This window comes from Mandrillus leucophaeus, unplaced genomic scaffold (assembly GCF_000951045.1).
Source record: "Mandrillus leucophaeus isolate KB7577 unplaced genomic scaffold, Mleu.le_1.0 Scaffold432, whole genome shotgun sequence".
In the NCBI taxonomy this organism is placed as follows: domain Eukaryota; kingdom Metazoa; phylum Chordata; class Mammalia; order Primates; family Cercopithecidae; genus Mandrillus; species Mandrillus leucophaeus.
Genome location: NW_012104610.1, coordinates 1,084,147 through 1,102,675, shown reverse-complemented (window position 1 = coordinate 1,102,675; position 18,529 = coordinate 1,084,147). Strand labels below are relative to the sequence as shown.

The window sequence follows — 18,529 nt, the reverse complement described above, 5'->3', positions numbered from 1 at the left end:
CACCACGCCCGGCTAATTTTTTTGTATTTTTAGTAGAGACGGGGTTTCACCATGTTAGCCAGGATGGTCTCGATCTCCTGACCTTGTGATCCACCCCCCTGGCCTCCCAAAATGCTGGGATTACCGGCGTGAGCCACCGCGCCCGGTTGAAAAAACACTTTCAAAGTGCTAAGAGGCAATAATTGGAAGCCTAGTACCCAGCTAAACTACCAATCCAGACTGAAAGTGAGCTGGGCAGGAGAATGGGGTGAACCCGGGAGGCGGAGCTTGCAGTGAGCTGAGATCGCCCCACTGCACTCCAGCCTGGGCGACAGAGCAAGACTCCGTCTCAAAAAAAGACTGAAAGTGAAATAAAGATTTTTTAAATGAAGACAGTGTTTACCACTAACAGATTCCCACTGAAGCAAACATCTGGGGGATGTATATATCTATGCAATAAAAAAGGAAGGAATAAAATGCAGGGAAGAACGGTGAAAAAGCCAACAGCAGACATACATGGGTAAAACAAAATAATCACTAACAATACAAAATAATATACATATTTTAATTGAGTTGGGGTCTCACTATGTTGCCCAGGCTAGCTAAGAACTCCTAGGCTCAAGCAATCCTCCTGCCTCAGCCTCCAGAGTAGTTGGGATGACAGGGCAAGCCACCATGCCCAGCTACAAAATAATAATTATTAATTAAAATTGTTCAACAAAGAGATGGATTGACTTTGGGAATGATCTCATTCTAGAAAGTACTCACTTTGAGTCTGGACAACACCTTTTGCATGTTTAGTATACACTGGGTAAGAGGCTGAATTAAATGACCACACCATATATTAGGTTAATGCACAAGTAACTGCGGTTTTTGCCATTACTTTCAACAGCAACAACTGCAATTACTTTTGCACCAACCTAGTATCTTCTGATCATAGTTTTATCAATTAAACACAGCTGTCCAAACAGCCGCTGATCAGCTCTGTTCAGCTACCCGAGCAGCGCTATGCCCTCATCCTAACAGTTCTAGAATTCAGTCTTATTTCAAGGCATTCTTCCCACTTCCATGTTCCACATGTGAAAAATAATTCTATGTTTCTTAATTAGCTTTCAGGTAAGATCTTTAAGCTTTTGGAATGTACAGCTTTTCGCTTTGAACTAAAAGCTTAGACATTACAATTAGTCATCCCTTGCTTGAACTTAGGCTAAGAAAATAGTACTTTGGAAGCTTTTACAAAGAAGTATGTGGTTCTTCCTCTAAAGAAGAAAATATCACACAGAAAGAGGGAGAGAAGAAACATACACCCATCTGTGCTGACAGAAAGCACCTTACATGATCCTCACGTTCACCCCAGATTCTCATATATTCACAGCAGTAAAGAGAGGCCCAACTCCCTCGCCATTAAAGCTGTAACGACCAGACAACCCAGAAGTTTGGAAACATAGAACCAGGCAACAGATACTAGAGAGAGGGAACTATGTATTAAAGCAAGAAAATATCATCACGTTTTCAAGAGGGAGTGCCATTCCAGAAAAGAGGACAGCTTACTACTGAGGTTCAAATGCCACTAAATGAAAACGGGAAAGGGAAGTTCCTGTGCCCTTTCAGCCCAAGAAATTATTCCAAAGCATACATTTATTCCCATTACATGTCGCAAATCCTGCCTGGCCATTAGGATGCAGTGACGAAAAAGTCTCTCATTATCTAGAAGGGCAGACAAACTCGCATAGACTCTTAAAATACGAGATGACAGGCCGGGCGTGGTGGCTCACGCCTGTAATTCAAGCACTTTGGGAGGCCGAGGCGGGCGGACCACGACGTCAGGAGTTCAAGACCAGCCTGGCCAAGACGGTGGAATCCCGTCTCTATTAACAATACAAAAATTGGGCCGGGCGCAGTGGCTCACGCCTGTAATCCCAGCACTTTGGGAGGCCGAGGCGGGTGGATCACAAGGTCAGGAGATAGAGACCACGGTGAAACCCCGTCTCTACTAAAAAAAAATACAAAAAATTAGCCGGGCGTGGTGTCGGGCGCCTGTAGTCCCAGCTACTCAGGAGGCTGAGGCAGGAGAATGGCGTGAACCCGGGAGGCGGAGCTTGCAGTGAGCCGAGATCGCGCCACTGCACTCCAGCCTGGGGGACAGAGCGAGACTCTGTCTCAGAAAAAAAAAAACAATACAAAAATTGGTCGGGCGTGGTGACGGGCGCCTGTAATCCCAGCTACTTGGGAGGTTAAGGCAGGGAACTGCTTGAACCCGGGAGGCACATCTTGCAGTGAGCCGAGATCGTGCCACTGCACTCCAGCCTGGGCGACAGGGTGAGACTCCGTCTCAAAAAACAAAACAAAACAAAACAAAACAAAACAAAAAAAACTAACAGATGACAAGCGCTAACTCAGAGGTAAGCAGAAGAGAGTACCCATAGGCGGCAGCATTAACCCAGTGGGCTCCCGCCCACCCACAATCTTCACACAGTCACCCCACTTATAGTCATAAATTTGTACTCTCCGAGGTGCGTGTATGAAACATGTTATCTGTGAGAGTCCGCGGATGAAAAAAACAAACAAAAACAAACAAAAAAATTATTAAAAAAAAAAAAGAAAAAGACATACCTGTTTTGACCAGGGCAACCACCCCCAGGAAGTAGGTAAGGCAGGTAAGGTCACTGTTTACATATCTGAAAAGTGAGGCTCAAAATACACTGACCAGTCCGAGACAACGCGCGCCCCCACACAGCACCTTCCCCGTCCCCATTTATGCCCAACCCGCAAAACCCCAAGTAGAGCCAACCTCGCACTGGCTACGTAAACCAGGCCAAGCTAAACATTACAAACCTCAGGCTCCCCATCTTTAAAGCATAACAAGTGGTTAGGAGATTAAAAAGATAAACATTTGGCAGGTCATTGAGGACGGTGTAGCTCAGAAAATGCTGACTACTGCTATTGTTACCGATAAAAGACGAAGATTTTCCAAGACCCGACCCTTCGCTTACAAGCCTTTAAGGAACTTGCCCTACCCCCGACCCCCGTCACCTTCAGACTTAATTCCACAGACACGCCCCCAAACAGACCCTCCCCTTTAAGGCACCCCCCCCGGCTCCTCCCCCTCAGGCGCCTCTCCTCGGAAACCTTACCCCGGAGATTCTGCCCTTTCGGACTCGGTTACGGAGGAGGCCTTCCGCTCGCAGCGGCCTCTCCAGCACCCCTTTTAGGCCTGGCACCCCTGCAGGTGCCCAGGCCGCACGCCAAACGCGGGCCCACGCCGGTTACCTGGCTGCGCGCTCGCGCTCTGCCTCGCTACTCACCCGAATCGCACTTAGTCCTGGGCTCGCGCCAGCGTTGTGAACGCACAATTAGTTTAAACTATAGCCCCGCCCCCTCGCGCGGCCCTCTGATTGGCCTCTGTCGGCCGTTGACTTACGCGGGGCACGCTTAAGGACCCGGGAAAAGGAAGTTTGAGGGCCACTGGGAAAGAGAAGGGGTATCACCGCTTCCGGACCCCGGCCTGGACTTGAAGGCAAAGACAACCACATATCCCAGCGTCACCCGCGGCCTTAGAGCCCCGCCCATGACAAACTACAGGTCCCGGTAAGCACCGCGTCAGTTCTTATGGCGCCTGCCGGGTCGTGGTGACGAAAGCAGTTGCCATGGAGTTGCCCTGAGTAACCGTGAGGCAGTGGCACGCCAAGACTGGAGAGGAAGCCACTGCGGGTGAGTCGGGCGGGAAAACAGGAAACCTGTTCTAGGGGACAAGAGATCTATGGAGAAGGGAGGGGCACTCACAGAATGACTAAGAACCTCCCTGCTCGTATATCTGAGATTTCCCCAACCGACCCTCATCACCTTTCACAGTGAACAAGACACAACACTCACACGGGACAAACTGGGCAAGGGGAACAGAGGGAGGGAAAGGCGTTGAGATATATATATCCATACAGATTTGGGGATGCTTAAGAACCTCCCCTAGGGCCAGGAGCGGTGGCTCACGCTTGTAATCCCAACACTTTGGGAGACAAAGGCAGGCGGATCGCTTAAGGCCAGGAGTTCGAGACCAGCCTGAGAAACATGGCGAACCCTGTCTCTACCAAAAATACAAAAAAATTAGCCGGGCTTGGTGGCGCGCTCCAGTGGCCCCACCTGCTAGGGAGGCTGAGGTGAGAGGATCGCTTGAGCCCAGAGATTGAAGCTGCAGTGAGTTGCAGTGATCACGCAACTACACTCCAGCGTGGGCTACAGAGCAATATCCCCATCTCAAAACAAAAGGAAACAAAACAAAACAACGAACCCCGCTCCCAACGCAAACATAAGGCTCCCAAAATCGGATGCTTCAAGTTCCAGGCATAACCTGGGAGATCAGAAACGCCCTCAGAAATGGAGTTTTCCTCTGAGGAACTGAGACCTCCTTCCAAGACATGTGGATAGCATTAGATAGAGTAAATCGCAGTCCCTACCCTAATTCTGGAGATGTAGGAAACTTCCTGGGGCGTGAAGTGCCTCTTTCCTTCCTCTTCCAAGGAGTAAAACCCTTTCTCAACCTGTCCTCAGATTCCCTTTTCTCCCCACACCTTCTCCATGGTCCGCTATTCAAAGCTCTACAGTTAGAGATTCATTCTTGTTAGTCCTCACGACAGATCTATTACATTTAGTAACCTACCCAATGCTTTCACAGTCTGTCTTTTGATACTCTTAACAGCTCTGTGAATCAAAGATATTTATCTTCATTTCACAGATTGGAAAACTGAAACCTAGAGAAAAGGGACTTGCCCAAGGCCACGCACCAAATTAGTGACAGAGCTAGAACTAGACTCCAGTTCTCCAACTTCCAGCTAAGTCTCTTTAGCTTCAGCCTACTGCCTCTATAGCTGAAGGACTTGTTCCAAGGAACAAGTTAAACTACCCCAGGGAAAAGGAACCTGTATGGCCTACTTTGGATTATTTACACTTCCTCTGGAATGAATTTCAGATCCTCCCCTGAAAGTTTTAATGGGGAAAAGGAACTAGAGAGACTAAGACAATGAAACTTCAACATTTTTAACTAAACAGGAAACAGAAGTGCTAACACAGCACCCATGTCTGAAGTGACCACCATGATTAGCTGGTTTCTAGCTGGTGGCTAGCTGGCCCTGATTGGTCCACTTACTACCTTAAAGTTCTCCCAGGTTTGGTCCTACGCCTCTTGCTACTGCACTCTATATTCTCTTCTTGGGTACCCCTCTACACCCACAACTTCATTTTCCACCTGTATGCAAATGTACACAAGTGTGTATCTCTAGCCCAGTCCTCATCTCTAAGCTCCAGATCTATATAGCCAATTGCCTCCTCAACATCTCCTTTAGGATACCTCAAAGGCAACCCAAACTCTACATTTCTGAAATTGAAACCAATCTCTGTGTATCCCAACCCTTTCCTCCAAGTCTGGATCTCTTCCAGTGCTCCTACCTTTATCCACAATATACACAAGCCCAAAACCCAAGAGTTAATACCTCTTCCATTTACTTAATACCTCTTCCATTTCCCATCTATCATTAAGTCTTATCAGCTTTACTTCCTGAATATCTTCTATATAGGTCCTGCCATATTTGCATACTGCAACCAGAGTAATCCTTCAAAATGCAAAGCTGATAATTGTTCACTCTCCACCCCACCCCCAATTTTCTTTTTTGTTTTTTCAAGGCAGAGTTTCACTCTTGTTGCCCAGGCTGGAGTGCAGTGGCACAATCTCGGCTCACAGCAACCTCCTCCCAGTTTCAAGCAATTCTCTTGTCTCAGCCTCCCAAGTAGCTGGGATTACAGGCATGCGCCACCACACCCAGCTAATTTTGTGTTTTTAGTAGAGATGGGGTTTCTTCATGTTGGTCAGGCTGGTCTCGAACTCCCAACCTCAGGTCATCTGCCCACCTTGGCCTCCCAAAGTGCTGAGATTACAGGCGTGAGCCACCACGCCCAGCCAACCCCCATTTAATATTAATACTTTGTGGTTTCCTATTGCTCCCATCTCTCCAGCCTCCAGTCTAACCATACATATTCCTCCTTCTCTCCCCTTCAGTTATATAACCTTTAAGGTCTTCAAAATTTCTAAGTGCCCTTCCACCATAGAACCTTTGCATATAGCAGTCACATCTGCCTGGAATGCTCATTCCACAGCACCCCCTACCCCATAAGTTAATTTGTACTTATCCTTTGGATTTCTCTCAGTCACTTCTTCAGGAATGTCTTCCTGTAGACTGTTCAGACCAGGTCAGATCCCTCAATTACAGCAACCTCATGTCCCTCTCCTTTGTAGTGTTATTTAGTTGCAATTTTTAATGTGTTTGTTAAGCACCTACTACTTGCCAGCACTATGAGATACAACTGTAAGAAAAATATGGTTTCTGCCCTGGTGGTGTTTATGGACATACAGATAGTAAGCAGATAATTGTAGTGTTATGAGTGCTACCATGGAAATCATAGCACTATAATTACAGATTTTAGGATAAAGGTAGACTTCTCAGAAAAGTTGAAACCTGATCTGAGCCCTGAAGTAAGAATTAGCAAAGCAAAAGGAGAGAAAAACTATATTCCAAGCAGACAGAGCTGGAAGGAGACACTGTTCCACTTAGAGGCCCAGCAGCAGGTCCGAGGAACTTATGGTGAGTAGTTACATTTGGCTGGACTGCAGAATTGGAGTTGAGATGGTAGTAGAGGCGAGTAAACAGAAGCCAGGTTGAATCTTGGGCCTCCTTTTGGCACCTGGGAATATAACCTCCCAGAATAATTAGATTATGTAGCAGATTTTTCTTTTTTCTTTTCTTTTTTCTTTTGACAGAGTCTTGCTCTGTTGCCCAGACTGGAGTGCAGTGGCACAGTCATAGCTCACTGCAGCCTCGAACTCCTGGGCTTGAGCCATACTCCTACCTCAGCCTCCCAAGTAGCTGGGACTGCAGGTGTGAGCTGCCATGCCTGGCTAAATACGTGGCAGATTTTTCATAGCAGTCTTTGATTTTTTTTCTACCATCAGTCCATCATCAGAAACTCTCAGGCCAGGCTGTTGAATCTCCTATCAGATTTATGTGATTATTCCTCAAAGCTTCCTGTGTTATCATGTTGCAACTTGCCTGAGAGAGGTCAGGAATAGGCTAGCAACAATCAAATTACAAACTTTAGTAATTTCCCAAAACTGAAAACAGTTTTCTGTCAACTTGGGATTGGTTAAATAAAGTTAAATTAAGTGTATAACATTAAAGTAAGATACATAGGATAAAATACTTTGCAACTATTAAAAAGGCTAATAATCTACAACAATTCGAAAATTTAAAAATAGGTTTATAAAGGAATATTGTTTATTTAAAAATATACATAATCTAGGCCGGGCACAGTGGCTCACACCTGTAATCCCAGCACTTCGGGAGGCCAAGGTAAGTGAATAGCTTGAGCCCAGGAGTTTGAGACCAGCCTAAGCAACATGGCAAAACTGTGTCTCTACAAAAAAAATACAAAAATTAGCAGGGTGTAGTGACGTGTGCCTGTAGTCCCAGCTACTCGGGAGGCTGAGGTGGTGGGATTGCCTAAGCCTAGGAGGCAGAGGTTGCAGTGAGCTGAAGTGGCACCACTGCACTCCAGCCTGCGCAACAGAGTGAGACCTTGTCTCAAAAAAAAAAAAAAAAAAAAAAAGAAAGAAAAAAGAAAACCACACATGTGCATGTGTGTATGTATAAAACCTTATTAGCTATACATTCTAGGAGGTTATATTCCCAAACTGTTAATGGAGATTCAAACTTTGAGTTCCTATTTGATGTACTTCTCCATGTCATTTCACTTTATTCATCTATCATCTATCATATTAGCTTTTACAATTAAAAAACAAAACAGTTAAAGATACTGTCAATTTGGTAATGAGAAATTCCAGTTCCGAAACAAGGCAGGTATTCCCCTAACCTTGTTATTCATCAAGTCAGTCAGTCTGGACAGATGAAGGTGCTGGCATCTGATTATCTCCTGGTCATAAGCCAGAATAGCAGATGGGAAAGACTGACTCCAAAAACACAGCCACAGGATTAAGCATGGCAGCATCAAGGCTTTGTCAGTTCTCTCCAGCAGTCAAGCTCTCTATGTGATACCCTGAAGACTCCATTAATTCCTTCATTTCTTCTTTCATTTTTCCATTGTCCATCCATTTTCATTTGTCCATCAAACCTTTAGTGAATATGCATTTTTTTTTTTTTTTGCCAGGTTCAATGTAGGGTAATGATGAGAAGGGAGAAAGAAGTCTGAGTCTTGTCCCTGTCCTCAAGCTTACAGGGAGTAAACAAAGTTGGTTATAATGAAATTAACAAAGAATACAACTGCTTCCATTTGTTGAGCACCTGATGCCAGATGTACAATAGTTCTCAAAGTAGGGTTTGTCTCCATTTCACAGATGAGTAAACAGGCTGAAATAAAATTTTGTTCAATAAAATTTTGTTCAAAGTACAGTGGGGGCATGCCGAAGTTAGCTATTGCTGTGTAACAAACCATCCCAAAACACAGTGGCTTAAGATAATAAACATTTATTATTGCTTCTAAGTCTTAGAGTCAGCTGGATGGTTCTTCTGGTTTGGCTGGGCTTACTCATGTGTCGGCAGTCATCCGTGGGTTGGGTGACTCTCCTGATCTTGACTGGGGGTAGGCTGACTGTGGGTTAGTCTAGGATGGCTTCAGCTGGAATCAATGGCTCCTTCGCATGTCTCTCACCTACACATCTCATAACCCTTCAGCAGATCAGCCATGTTCTCATGGCACTGGCAGAGAGCAAGAAGGCAGGCCTCCTTTAATGCTTCTGTTTGTTTCATGTTTATCAACATCCCACTGGCTAAAACAAGTCACATGTCTGGGCCCAGCATCAGAGTGAGATGGAACTATAATGTTATAGGCAAAAAGGGATGGATACAGGGGAGACCATGAATAGGGATCATCAAAACAATCAGCCTAACACAGGATACATTAACCAATTTTATCTGGAAAAGAAAGGCTTTATAGAAGAGGGTACACTAGAACTGAGTGTTGAAACATGAGAGAGTATTCACTAAGTGGGCAGCTGTTACTTGGAACTGGAGGCAGGCTGGTTTGCCACAATCAACAGAAACTCAGCAGGTCTTTCTGTGCTCATGACAGAGTTCTATTATTTGTATCTTGGCTTCATTTCTTCTGGTCAGGCACAGAGCAGCAAGCACTCAACAAATGTTTGCTGAATTGAACTGAATATCTTACTGTGAACAAGGTGTGGACTGAAACAGCTGAACCTGGGAGCCAATTGTTAGAACAGCTTAGCATCAACTCTTCTGAAACAGAAATCCTCAGAATTGGCAGTTTCTCATTCATTCATCCCACAAACATTTTCTGAGTGCCTGTTGTAAACCTGGTTCTATGTTGGATAATGAATAAGACGCGATACTAGCTCACAGCCTGGGCTACAGCTTAAATGCAGAAGGCTAAAAATTTAACCAGCTTCTTGGGGCTCCATTTGTAGTACTAATTCAGAAAATGCAACAGGAGCTGGTGCTACACAAAATCAGAAGTCTTTAGGAACTGCACTGGGGTTCTCTGATAGTCAAGAAAACTAACAGTAAAAATCTGCCCTTAAGTATTTCAAGTTAAAATCCATGTTCAGTGGTGCATAACTCTGGGGTACCAGCCCAGTATTTACTTCGAGAAAAGTATCCAATCTTGTTCAAAGGTATCAAATCTGTTGTAGGTGCTGAAGTGGGATGGGCTTCTGTATAAGCTAGGTTCCTCTAGTTCTATAGTACACAGCAGGTTCTTCTATTTTTACAAAAGAATAAAGTGTTCTTGGCCGGGCGCGGTGGCTCAAGCCTGTAATCCCAGCACTTTGGGAGGCCGAGACGGGCGGATCACGAGGTCAGGAGATCGAGACCATCCTGGCTAACACGGTGAAACCCCGTCTCTACTAAAAATACAAGAAAATTAGCCGGGCGAGGTGGCGGGCGCCTGTAGTCCCAGCTACTTGGGAGGCTGAGGCAGGAGAATGGCGTGAACCCAGGGGGGCGGAGCTTGCAGTGAGTCGAGATCGCGCTACTGCACTCCAGCCTGGGGCACAGAGCAAGACTCCGTCTCAAAAAAAAAAAAGAAAAAAAAAAGAATAAAGTGTTCTTTGTTGTCTGCCTGTAGATTTAATATCTAAAAGATTCAAGTCTCCCTAATTGACAATCCATGCCCATGGGACCAGTTCATAACAGAAGCTGTGAAGTGACTCAAGCTGGCACTTCCCCAAAGCTCAGTTGGGACTGCTATTTTTTTCAGAACAAGACATTCATTTTCCTCTAAACCTATCCATGTATATGTTATCCATGTATATGTTAAATTGCCAAAAAAAAAAAAATAATTTACTTGAACTGTATTAAGCTTCAACTGAATTATAAGATATCAGGTCCTTGGTTTTCAACAGAAATTCTTTCTTTTTTCTCTTCTTTTTTTTTTTTTTTTTTTTCTGAGACAGGGTCTTGCTCTGTCGCCTAGGCTGGAGTGCAGTGGCACAATTATAGCTCACTGCAACCTCCAACTCCTAAGCTCAAGCAATCCAACTGCCTCAGCCTCCCGAGTAAGAAATTCCACTTTAAGGTTGTTTGCCAATTTCATTGTCTCTGCAAACTAATTTATCCTTTGAATCCAATGATGAGAACTGCAATCCCAAGGTTTCTCTTTTTGTTTTGGCTGCCAGGAATTTCACAGCTAAATGTAGGCTTAGATTCTTAAAGTGCCTGGCACATCTCTCTCTTCCTGTAATCTAGTTTCTGATCTTTCTCTTCCATTTTTAACTTTCTAATCTGCACTGTCCAGTATGGTAGCCACTAGTCATGTACATTTGACAGGTAGGCTGGTCCAAATTGGGATGTGCTGTAAGTGTAAAATATCTCAGAAGGTTTTAATATTGCTTACATATTGATTTTTTGATATACTGGGTAAAATAAAGTTAATAAAATTAACTTTACCACTTCATTTTACTTATTTTGGCTACTAGAAAATTTTAAATTATATATGTGGCTTGCATTTGTGACATTATATTTCTAGTGGACAGCACTATTCTGCAAATCATCTGTTTCATGACTGTGTTATTATTGTAAACCTGAAATCCTTTTGGAAAGCAGGTGAAGTAATACAAACAATAATACAAAGGTGGCAGCAGTGGATGGAATGAGAAAGGGGAGGTCGACTGGGACAAGTTCTTGTCCTATATCCTTATCAATTTGTCTTTTGCTTGTGTGATTCACACACAAACCCCTTGTTAAAGTGTGTTGTCAGCTCTCTTTATCCCAGGTGAGTAGTATTCTCATGGTTCTCCCTTGTCTCCAGAAAAACCTCAGCTTTACTTTAGCTAACAAATTGGAAACCATCTGATAAGACAATTCACACCACATTGCAAGTGACTGATAACAACATTGTGTTCATCCCTCTCAGGGAGTATTTCCATTTTAACCGGAAACAATCCCTGAACCCACAGGAATGAATCCCTAATGGTGGAGTTTCAGGCATCAGTGACAGGTGAGAGGTAGACTCTGGTTTTGTGTGTGTGTATGTTTATATGTGTATGGCTACATTCAGGATAGGGCTGAAAGTAGGGTCTTTGGATGGAAAGGTAATGGAGCTGACACAGAAGCCAAGTGGAGAAGGTGGCAAATCCCCAGCTGGGCCAGACTGAGAGGGGCAGTCAGACACCAATCAGATGTGGTGCAGGCCCTCAGGGATTTGTTAAGCAATAGAATAGCCCAGTTGATGTCACCAGAGGGTGGATATCAAGACAGTCTCCATGGTAGCTACTGTAGAGTAACAGAAAGGGTCTCAAGAGTCAGGAGATTATGACTGCAGTCTACAACTGACTCATTGGCTTAACTCTGGGCAAGTCCTTTTACCCCTTGGGTTTCAGTTTCTTCATCTGGCATTTTCCAGACAAAGAAATGGGTGTTACAACTCTCAAATGAGTTCTAGGAGATGTGAAGGTGCTCTGAGAAGTAGAAAATGCTCTATACATGAAAGGAATTGTGATTCGTATCTTAAAATGGAAATACAGCCAGGCAGACCTAGAGTAGTAGAGGATAGAAAGCAGGGATGGAAGACTATGGGGAAACCTGAAGGCCGGTGTACTTGAAACACCTTTCTCTGTCCTCCCAGGCTGAACCCAGACTCCCAGGGCACCTGCTTTCACCTGATGAATGATGGCCTGAACTATGAACAAACGGGACTATATGAACACTTCGGTACAGGAGCCCCCTCTTGACTACTCCTTCAGAAGCATCCACGTCATTCAAGGTCAGCCCCCGGAGCACAGCACTCCACTCACTAAGGCAGCAGGCCCAGTGTGGTCCCCAGGGAGAAACCATAATCTTCTACTTAAAAACCTAAAGAGATTCTTCCTATATGCTTGCAGATGTGTTGTTACTGTCTTTTGGAGGGTAGGGGAGAGTGAGAGGTTTTTTTTTTTTTTGTCTTTTTGTTTGTTTTGTTTTTGCCCCTGACACAGCCCCAGGAGATCCTAAGAACATGTGCCCCTGTTTGTTTTTTTTAAGGAGCAAATCTGAAAGGAAACAGGGGGCTATCACAGTAGTTGATCATCTTTAAAAGAAGCCAGGCTACAGCAGGAAAGTCAAGTGGAAGAAAACTGGGAAGCCAGTCTACCAGCCAATAGTTTTATTCTCCTGTTTTTACCTGAAGAGAGGAGGAAAACACAGGCTCCTATGGAGTCCCAGCAAGTAGGCAAAACCCTTCTCCTCTGTCTGCAGACACAAGCCTATTCTGACTGGCCAAACATGAGGGGTCTTATCAACAAACTGGCATAGTTCTAGTTTAAATACTTACTGACAAATTTCTTACACTCATTCCAGCCATATCCAAGTTTATTCCATCATCATCTACACTTATTGCAGATTCCAACACTGCCCACACTCGCTACCATTTTGCCATTCAATGTCTTTGCAAATGGGTAGCTAGTCCCTTCAGGAGGGAACATAGGGAGGCTCTCAGCCATGTCATATTCCCAATGAGTCATTCATTCTTCCTAGGGAAGTTCCGCCATCCCTGGCTTTTGTTATCTGCTCTTTCATTAAAGCATCAGTCCATCTGTCCTCACAGAATACACGTTAACATCTACTGTTTTAGAACTATTATTTGGCTTTAATCTTCTCTCAGGCAATTGGTAGCCACCACCTTTAAGCTCGGGAAGCTGGCAAATAGCACCAGTCTTAGCTTGGGTTTAGGGTCTACTTGCGTTATCATCAGCCACAGTGGTAACTCATATTTGTTCTCTCACGAGCACACAGCCACCTACTGTGATCTTTATTGTGCACTGCATCACTTCTGATGTAGTCCATGTTTCACAAGGGGTTTTAGCTGCAATAGTAACTATCTCTAAGACAGGTGAAATGACAGAGGTGGAAGTATACCTCCTACCTATCATGGGAGTTTCTAACTCTGATGGAGGAGGTGTAGCTCTGCCCTCTATGGAGTCCCCAGAATTGGGAGAGAGACAAGCAGTACCAAGGGTAACTCTACATCACAAAACGTAATTGGTACAGATGCCCCATCCTTCTTTCGACCATTCAGTATTTACTGAGCACTTACTATTAAGCATTTATATATGTGTGTGTGTTTGTGTGTGTGTGTGTCATATGTATATGCCAGGTATTGTGCTCCTTGCTAGATGTGTGAGAGGCACATCAAAGGCCCAAAAGGTCAGAGTCCCTTCAGATTCCCCAGAGCTTCTGAAAAACTTATTTACAGCTGGGGTTAAGGGATACAATAGAGTTTGGGGGTACTTGGCACACTTTGCTGAATGAATACATATTACAGAATATGAAATGGCAGTGCCTTTGGAAGCCATCTAATCTGTGCTCCCACCAACCCAGATCCTCTAACTTTTCACAAACCTAGAGTGTTAAGGAAGTCTCCTACCATATTCACCTAACAACCCCTTCCAGTTTGTGGTTGAGGGATGACACAGGGAAGTTCTATCAAACTAACTTGTATTCTGACAGATGGAAACAGCTACATGGCAGCCTTTCAGAGAAAGGAAAACAGGAACATAGTTTCCTAGATCTTCCTGGAGCTAAACGCTCCCCAGTTCTCAAAGCACCGATATTTGTGGTCCAGCTTCCAGACCTGCTTTGGCCTACTCTGAACAAGGAACTTTACAGATTCTTAGGCAGTATAGTGCGTTGGTGGAATCTGAGAGGAGCAGCAACCTGTGGCAGCCTGGATATACCACTCCATCCCTGATAAGAGCAGCTCCAGCCAGCATCAAGTTTTAGGCAACTCCGTCCCACCAGTGATTCCCTCTGAGCTTGGCCTCCAGCCCATGCTCAGTGGCATTCCCCAAGCTGCTACCTTATCACATGGGGCACTAGTTCATGTGGGGTTATTTTGACCTTAATTTTGATTCATCTGTGTCATTCTATTTCAGGGTTTTCAGGAGGTGTAGGGAGGGAGGCAGGATTAGGAATTCATGAGCTGGGGGATGCCGTTCTAGTACCCTCCTGCAACCTCAGGCCCCAACTGTGGGTCCTGCTCACTCTAGGACTAAGGCAGAGAGCCATCTGGTGGATGCTGCCTGACCTGCAGCTGAGGAGGAGGCGAGGTGGGGGGTGGAAGGGCAAAGGGTGTCCCTCCAGTAGAGAGCAGAAAAGAGAATGAAGAAAGCTGGCTAGCTTCGGCAAATACTACATACTTCCTTCCCTAGAGGTGAACTAGGAAACCAAAAGCTTAGCAGCAATGGGAAAAATACAGTTACCTCAGGCAGACCTGGCATCTGGTTCTGACTCTACGACTTTGAACTTGGGCAAGGCCCATCCTCTTTCTGGACCTCATTTTGAAAAAGTAGGAGTGAGGGTTTGGGGTGTTCCATACACCTGGGTTTTAACATAATCCTATTCCCTATTCTCTCTCCTCCTCAGCCAAACTTTCTGAGGATGTTGTTTATGCTAACTGCTCATATCCATTCACTCTTTTTTTGGTAGAGATGGGGTTTCATGATGTTGCCCAGGCTGGTCTCAAACGCCTAGGCTCAAGCAAACCTCCTCCCTTGGCCTCCCAAAGTGCTGGGATTACAGGCATGAACCCAGCCTCCATTCACTCTTGAACTCACTCACTTCAGTCTGGCTTCTACCCCCAGACCCTTGCCATTCCACTGAAGCAGCCCTTACCAAGGTTACTAGGGACTTCTAAGTTGCCAGAATTACTTTTTAGTCCTTACCTCCCTGGAACTTACTACTATAAACTATTTACTCCCTGAACATCTTTAAACTGTCCTCTCCTGATTTTCCCTGATTATTTAACTTCTCTAATGGATTCTTCTTCCTCTCTGACCTTCCTCCCTACCCTCACTCTCCATGAGGAATCTCATCTCTTTCCCTAACTTGTATGCCTTCTTTGCTAACGATTCTCAAGTCTGTGTCTCCTGAGCTTCCGACCTTCATCTCCAACTACCTACTTGGCTTCTCCACCTTTTTGTACAGGAACCTCGAACACACCAAAGCTAAGCCTGAACTCATCACCTTCCCAATGCTGTTTCTTCTTCCCGTAATTCCTTACTAGTTAATACAACTGGCCACCACCCTTTAATATTCTTCTACCTTTACATCCAGTCAACCAAATTATGTTGATTGTAGGTCCGTCCCTCTCATGTCTTGCTTGGGTGACTCAAACAGCCAAATTGGTCATTCGGTCCAACTCACTCCCTAAAATCCATATTCCACACTGACACTTCACAGTGATCTTTCTGAAATAAAAGATTTGAATCATTTGCTTTAAAAACTCTGGTGCCTTCCCATTACCTACAGGGTGAAGCCCAAGATCCTTAGCCTGGCATTCGAGACTTTTGACTAGATTCCTGCCTCTTCTTTTCCTCTTTGTTCCCCTTGTGCAGTGCGTGCGAGCACTTGTGCAGGCACACAAACCTGCCCCAGACTCCCCGGCTGTCCTGTACCTCTACCTTTCTTCATGCTGTTCCCTGCCTTTTTACCCTTCTTTGCCTGAAAAACATCTCCTAATCCACTGAGATTCAGTTCAGGCTTCACCTGCCCTGGGAAACCTCCCTGAGCTCCCATACTGGGTCAATAGCCTCTCTTCTGTGCTGCTACGAAACGACTATTATATAGCATTTATCACATCATATTGCCAGTTTGCTCCCATCTTGCCCGTATAAGCTCCTCTAAGGCACAAATGTCTGCTCTCTGCCCTATTACTCATACAAAGTCTGCAACAGACTGTCTCTCATTTTGTTTATCACTGTATATCCAGTACCTGGCATACTGCAGGTACTCAACATTAATGGAAAGAGAGGGAGGATGTCAGAGTGTATTCCACTGAAGTGAATTCTATAGGCTTTACCAGTGGTTAATTCAGGATTTTGTGTTATCATCTACTCGGCTTAAGCCCAACACTTCTCGTTCTTAGTTTTCCTCAACCTGACACTGATTTGGTATACAAAAGACCCAGTGGTACAGTGGACATGAGAAGTCCATGTAACCTGAAAAGCCAAGAGTTTGAGATAGAAGTCTCTGGCCCTTAATCTAAACTTACTGATTGCTGGAAGCTATGGGACAGGGTTGCACTAGACTCAGCTACAGCTTGGATGGCTAATCTTCCCAGCTCTGTCCCTTCCCACCCCCTCAAGCCAGAAAAGCAAAGATGATACCCAAGTCTCACTTTGTCCCCACAGACCTGGTAAATGAGGAGCCAAGGACAGGACTACGACCACTGAAGCGTTCAAAGTCAGGGAAATCACTGACCCAGTCCCTGTGGCTGAATAACAATGTTCTCAATGATCTGAGAGACTTCAACCAGGTGGCTTCACAGCTGTTGGAGCACCCAGAGAACCTGGCCTGGATCGACTTGTCGTTTAATGACCTGACTTCCATTGACCCTGTGAGTTCCTAACACTAGGAATCCAGCTGGGGGAGCCTGAAGCCACTTTGTTCAGCCCCCAACCTCTCTACTCCTACATGTTATCAAGGAAGTAGTGAGGCAGCATGGTGCAGTCAAGGCTAGGGGGCCAGACAGATGTAGGTTCAAATCCTGGGTTTGCCTCTTACTGACTTTGAGCAAGCTACCTAACTTCTCAAAACTGCAGCCTCCTTGTCTGAAAAATGAGGATAATACGCCAGTATCATAAAGGTTTTGTGAGGATTGAACAAAAGTACATGAAAACCAACAAACAACTGGTACATCAGAGGCTGAAGTAAAATTGTAACTGTCACTGGGCACCCACTGTGTCCTGTGCTGGGTTCTCCTGTGGAAGAGGTAGTCAATAAAAGTACAGCACTTACTTTCTGTGAACTCAGATTCAAGTTTTAAGAAATAAAGTTTGGCCTTTTCTGGTCCAAGATCCCTAAGAGGGGAAAGGAGCTGGAGCATGACTTGGAAACTATTCCCCTGGTGTGGTGATCTCAATTTAATCAGTATTTTAAAAGCTTCTTATGTGCCTAGCATGATACTCTCTTCCCGTTGCTTGCTGTGATAGAATCGTAGATCACCAAAGCTGGAAAGGTCTTCAGTGAAGGGGCAACTAAGGCTGAGAGAGAGGCAGGAGAGGCAAGTCAGTGGCAGTGCTGGCACCCAGGCCCATCCTCCTGACCCTCAGATCACAGCTCCTTTTCAGTGTGATGCCCTGTATGTCTTAAAAGGTAAATAACAGTAGATTAGAGTCATACAGTATGGCTGTGGAGGGTTGGAGTGGAGGGCAGGTTGTTGCCCACATTCTTTCTTCTCTGCCCACAAATCAGCCCTGAGCAGAGATTAAGGGTCCTGTCCTGTCTAGCCTGGCTTTTGGTTTCCTTCCCCAACAGGTCCTAACAACTTTCTTCAACCTGAGTGTCCTCTATCTTCACGGCAACAGCATCCAGCACCTGGGGGAGGTGAATAAGCTGGCTGTCCTTCCTCGGCTCCGGAGCCTGACACTCCATGGGAACCCCATGGAGGAAGAGAAAGGGTATAGGTAAGTGCCCTGCCCCTGGAGGTAGGGTCTAGCTGGGCTCCCCTAAGGGAAAGGAGGAGGAGAAACAAGAAATCTAAGACCATTCTTCTGCCATGCTTAGACCTGGGAAGTGGGTAGCCGACCTCTAAGCATTCCTTGCTCTCAGTCAGGATAAACTTAATCTTCCCCAAACTATGCTCAAGTCCCTCCATTCCTTGCAGTCCAGGAAGACAACAGCAACTGGTGGAGGGGGAAGGGGATTTTGGTGGGGGGTTTGGCCCCTAGCCTGAGTCTTCCCCACAGGCAATATGTGCTGTGCACCCTGCCCCATATCACCACGTTCGACTTCAGTGGGGTCACCAAAGCAGACCGCACCACAGCTGAAGTCTGGAAACGCATGAACATCAAGCCCAAGAAGGCCCGGATCAAGCAGAATACACTTTGAGGCTCCCACGACCCTAGTAGTCCTAAAGGCCTGAGAATAGACAGCATGGTTTGACAATAAATGATTTGAGCTGTTGAGCAGATGAGAAGTCACTTACACCTTGTAGAGATGTTCTCTAAGTCAGGCAACTGCAAGTAGCTCTAGCCTTTTCTTTTTTTTTTTTTTTTTTT

At 45.2% G+C, this 18,529-nt stretch overlaps 3 protein-coding genes across 10 annotated transcripts in view; 1 reads left to right on the top strand and 2 right to left on the bottom strand.

Moving 5' to 3' along the window:
- Positions 1-3,498, bottom strand: part of NUMA1 (nuclear mitotic apparatus protein 1) — an 84,420-nt gene extending 80,922 nt beyond the window's left edge. For both annotated transcript variants that reach the window (XM_011993689.1, XM_011993688.1), the window contains exon 1: positions 3,250-3,498. The gene's annotated coding sequence lies outside the window, so the exon portion shown is untranslated. The remainder of the gene's footprint in view (positions 1-3,249) is intronic.
- Positions 2,807-18,529, top strand: part of LOC105549242 (leucine-rich repeat-containing protein 51) — a 16,671-nt gene continuing 948 nt past the window's right edge. Inside the window, exons 1-7 of one of the 6 annotated variants that reach the window (XM_011993691.1) lie at positions 3,640-3,690; positions 8,188-8,350; positions 11,410-11,493; positions 12,121-12,258; positions 16,661-16,866; positions 17,787-17,935; positions 18,218-18,439. In XM_011993691.1, coding sequence (XP_011849081.1) covers positions 12,177-12,258; positions 16,661-16,866; positions 17,787-17,935; positions 18,218-18,359 — 579 coding nt within the window. In that variant the 5' untranslated portion in view covers positions 3,640-3,690; positions 8,188-8,350; positions 11,410-11,493; positions 12,121-12,176 and the 3' untranslated portion in view covers positions 18,360-18,439. Of the gene's footprint in view, positions 3,691-8,187; positions 8,351-11,409; positions 11,494-11,810; positions 11,848-12,120; positions 12,259-16,660; positions 16,867-17,786; positions 17,936-18,217; positions 18,440-18,529 lie in introns of those variants that run through there. The other 5 variants (XM_011993690.1, XM_011993692.1, XM_011993695.1 and 2 more) reach the window with 5 other exon arrangements.
- Positions 8,296-18,529, bottom strand: part of LAMTOR1 (late endosomal/lysosomal adaptor, MAPK and MTOR activator 1) — an 18,309-nt gene continuing 8,075 nt past the window's right edge. The window contains exon 5 of one of the 2 annotated variants that reach the window (XM_011993697.1): positions 8,296-9,236. In XM_011993697.1, the coding sequence (XP_011849087.1) occupies positions 9,201-9,236 (36 nt within the window). In that variant the 3' untranslated portion in view covers positions 8,296-9,200. Of the gene's footprint in view, positions 9,237-15,313; positions 15,326-18,529 lie in introns of those variants that run through there. The other variant, XR_001007519.1, reaches the window with a different exon arrangement.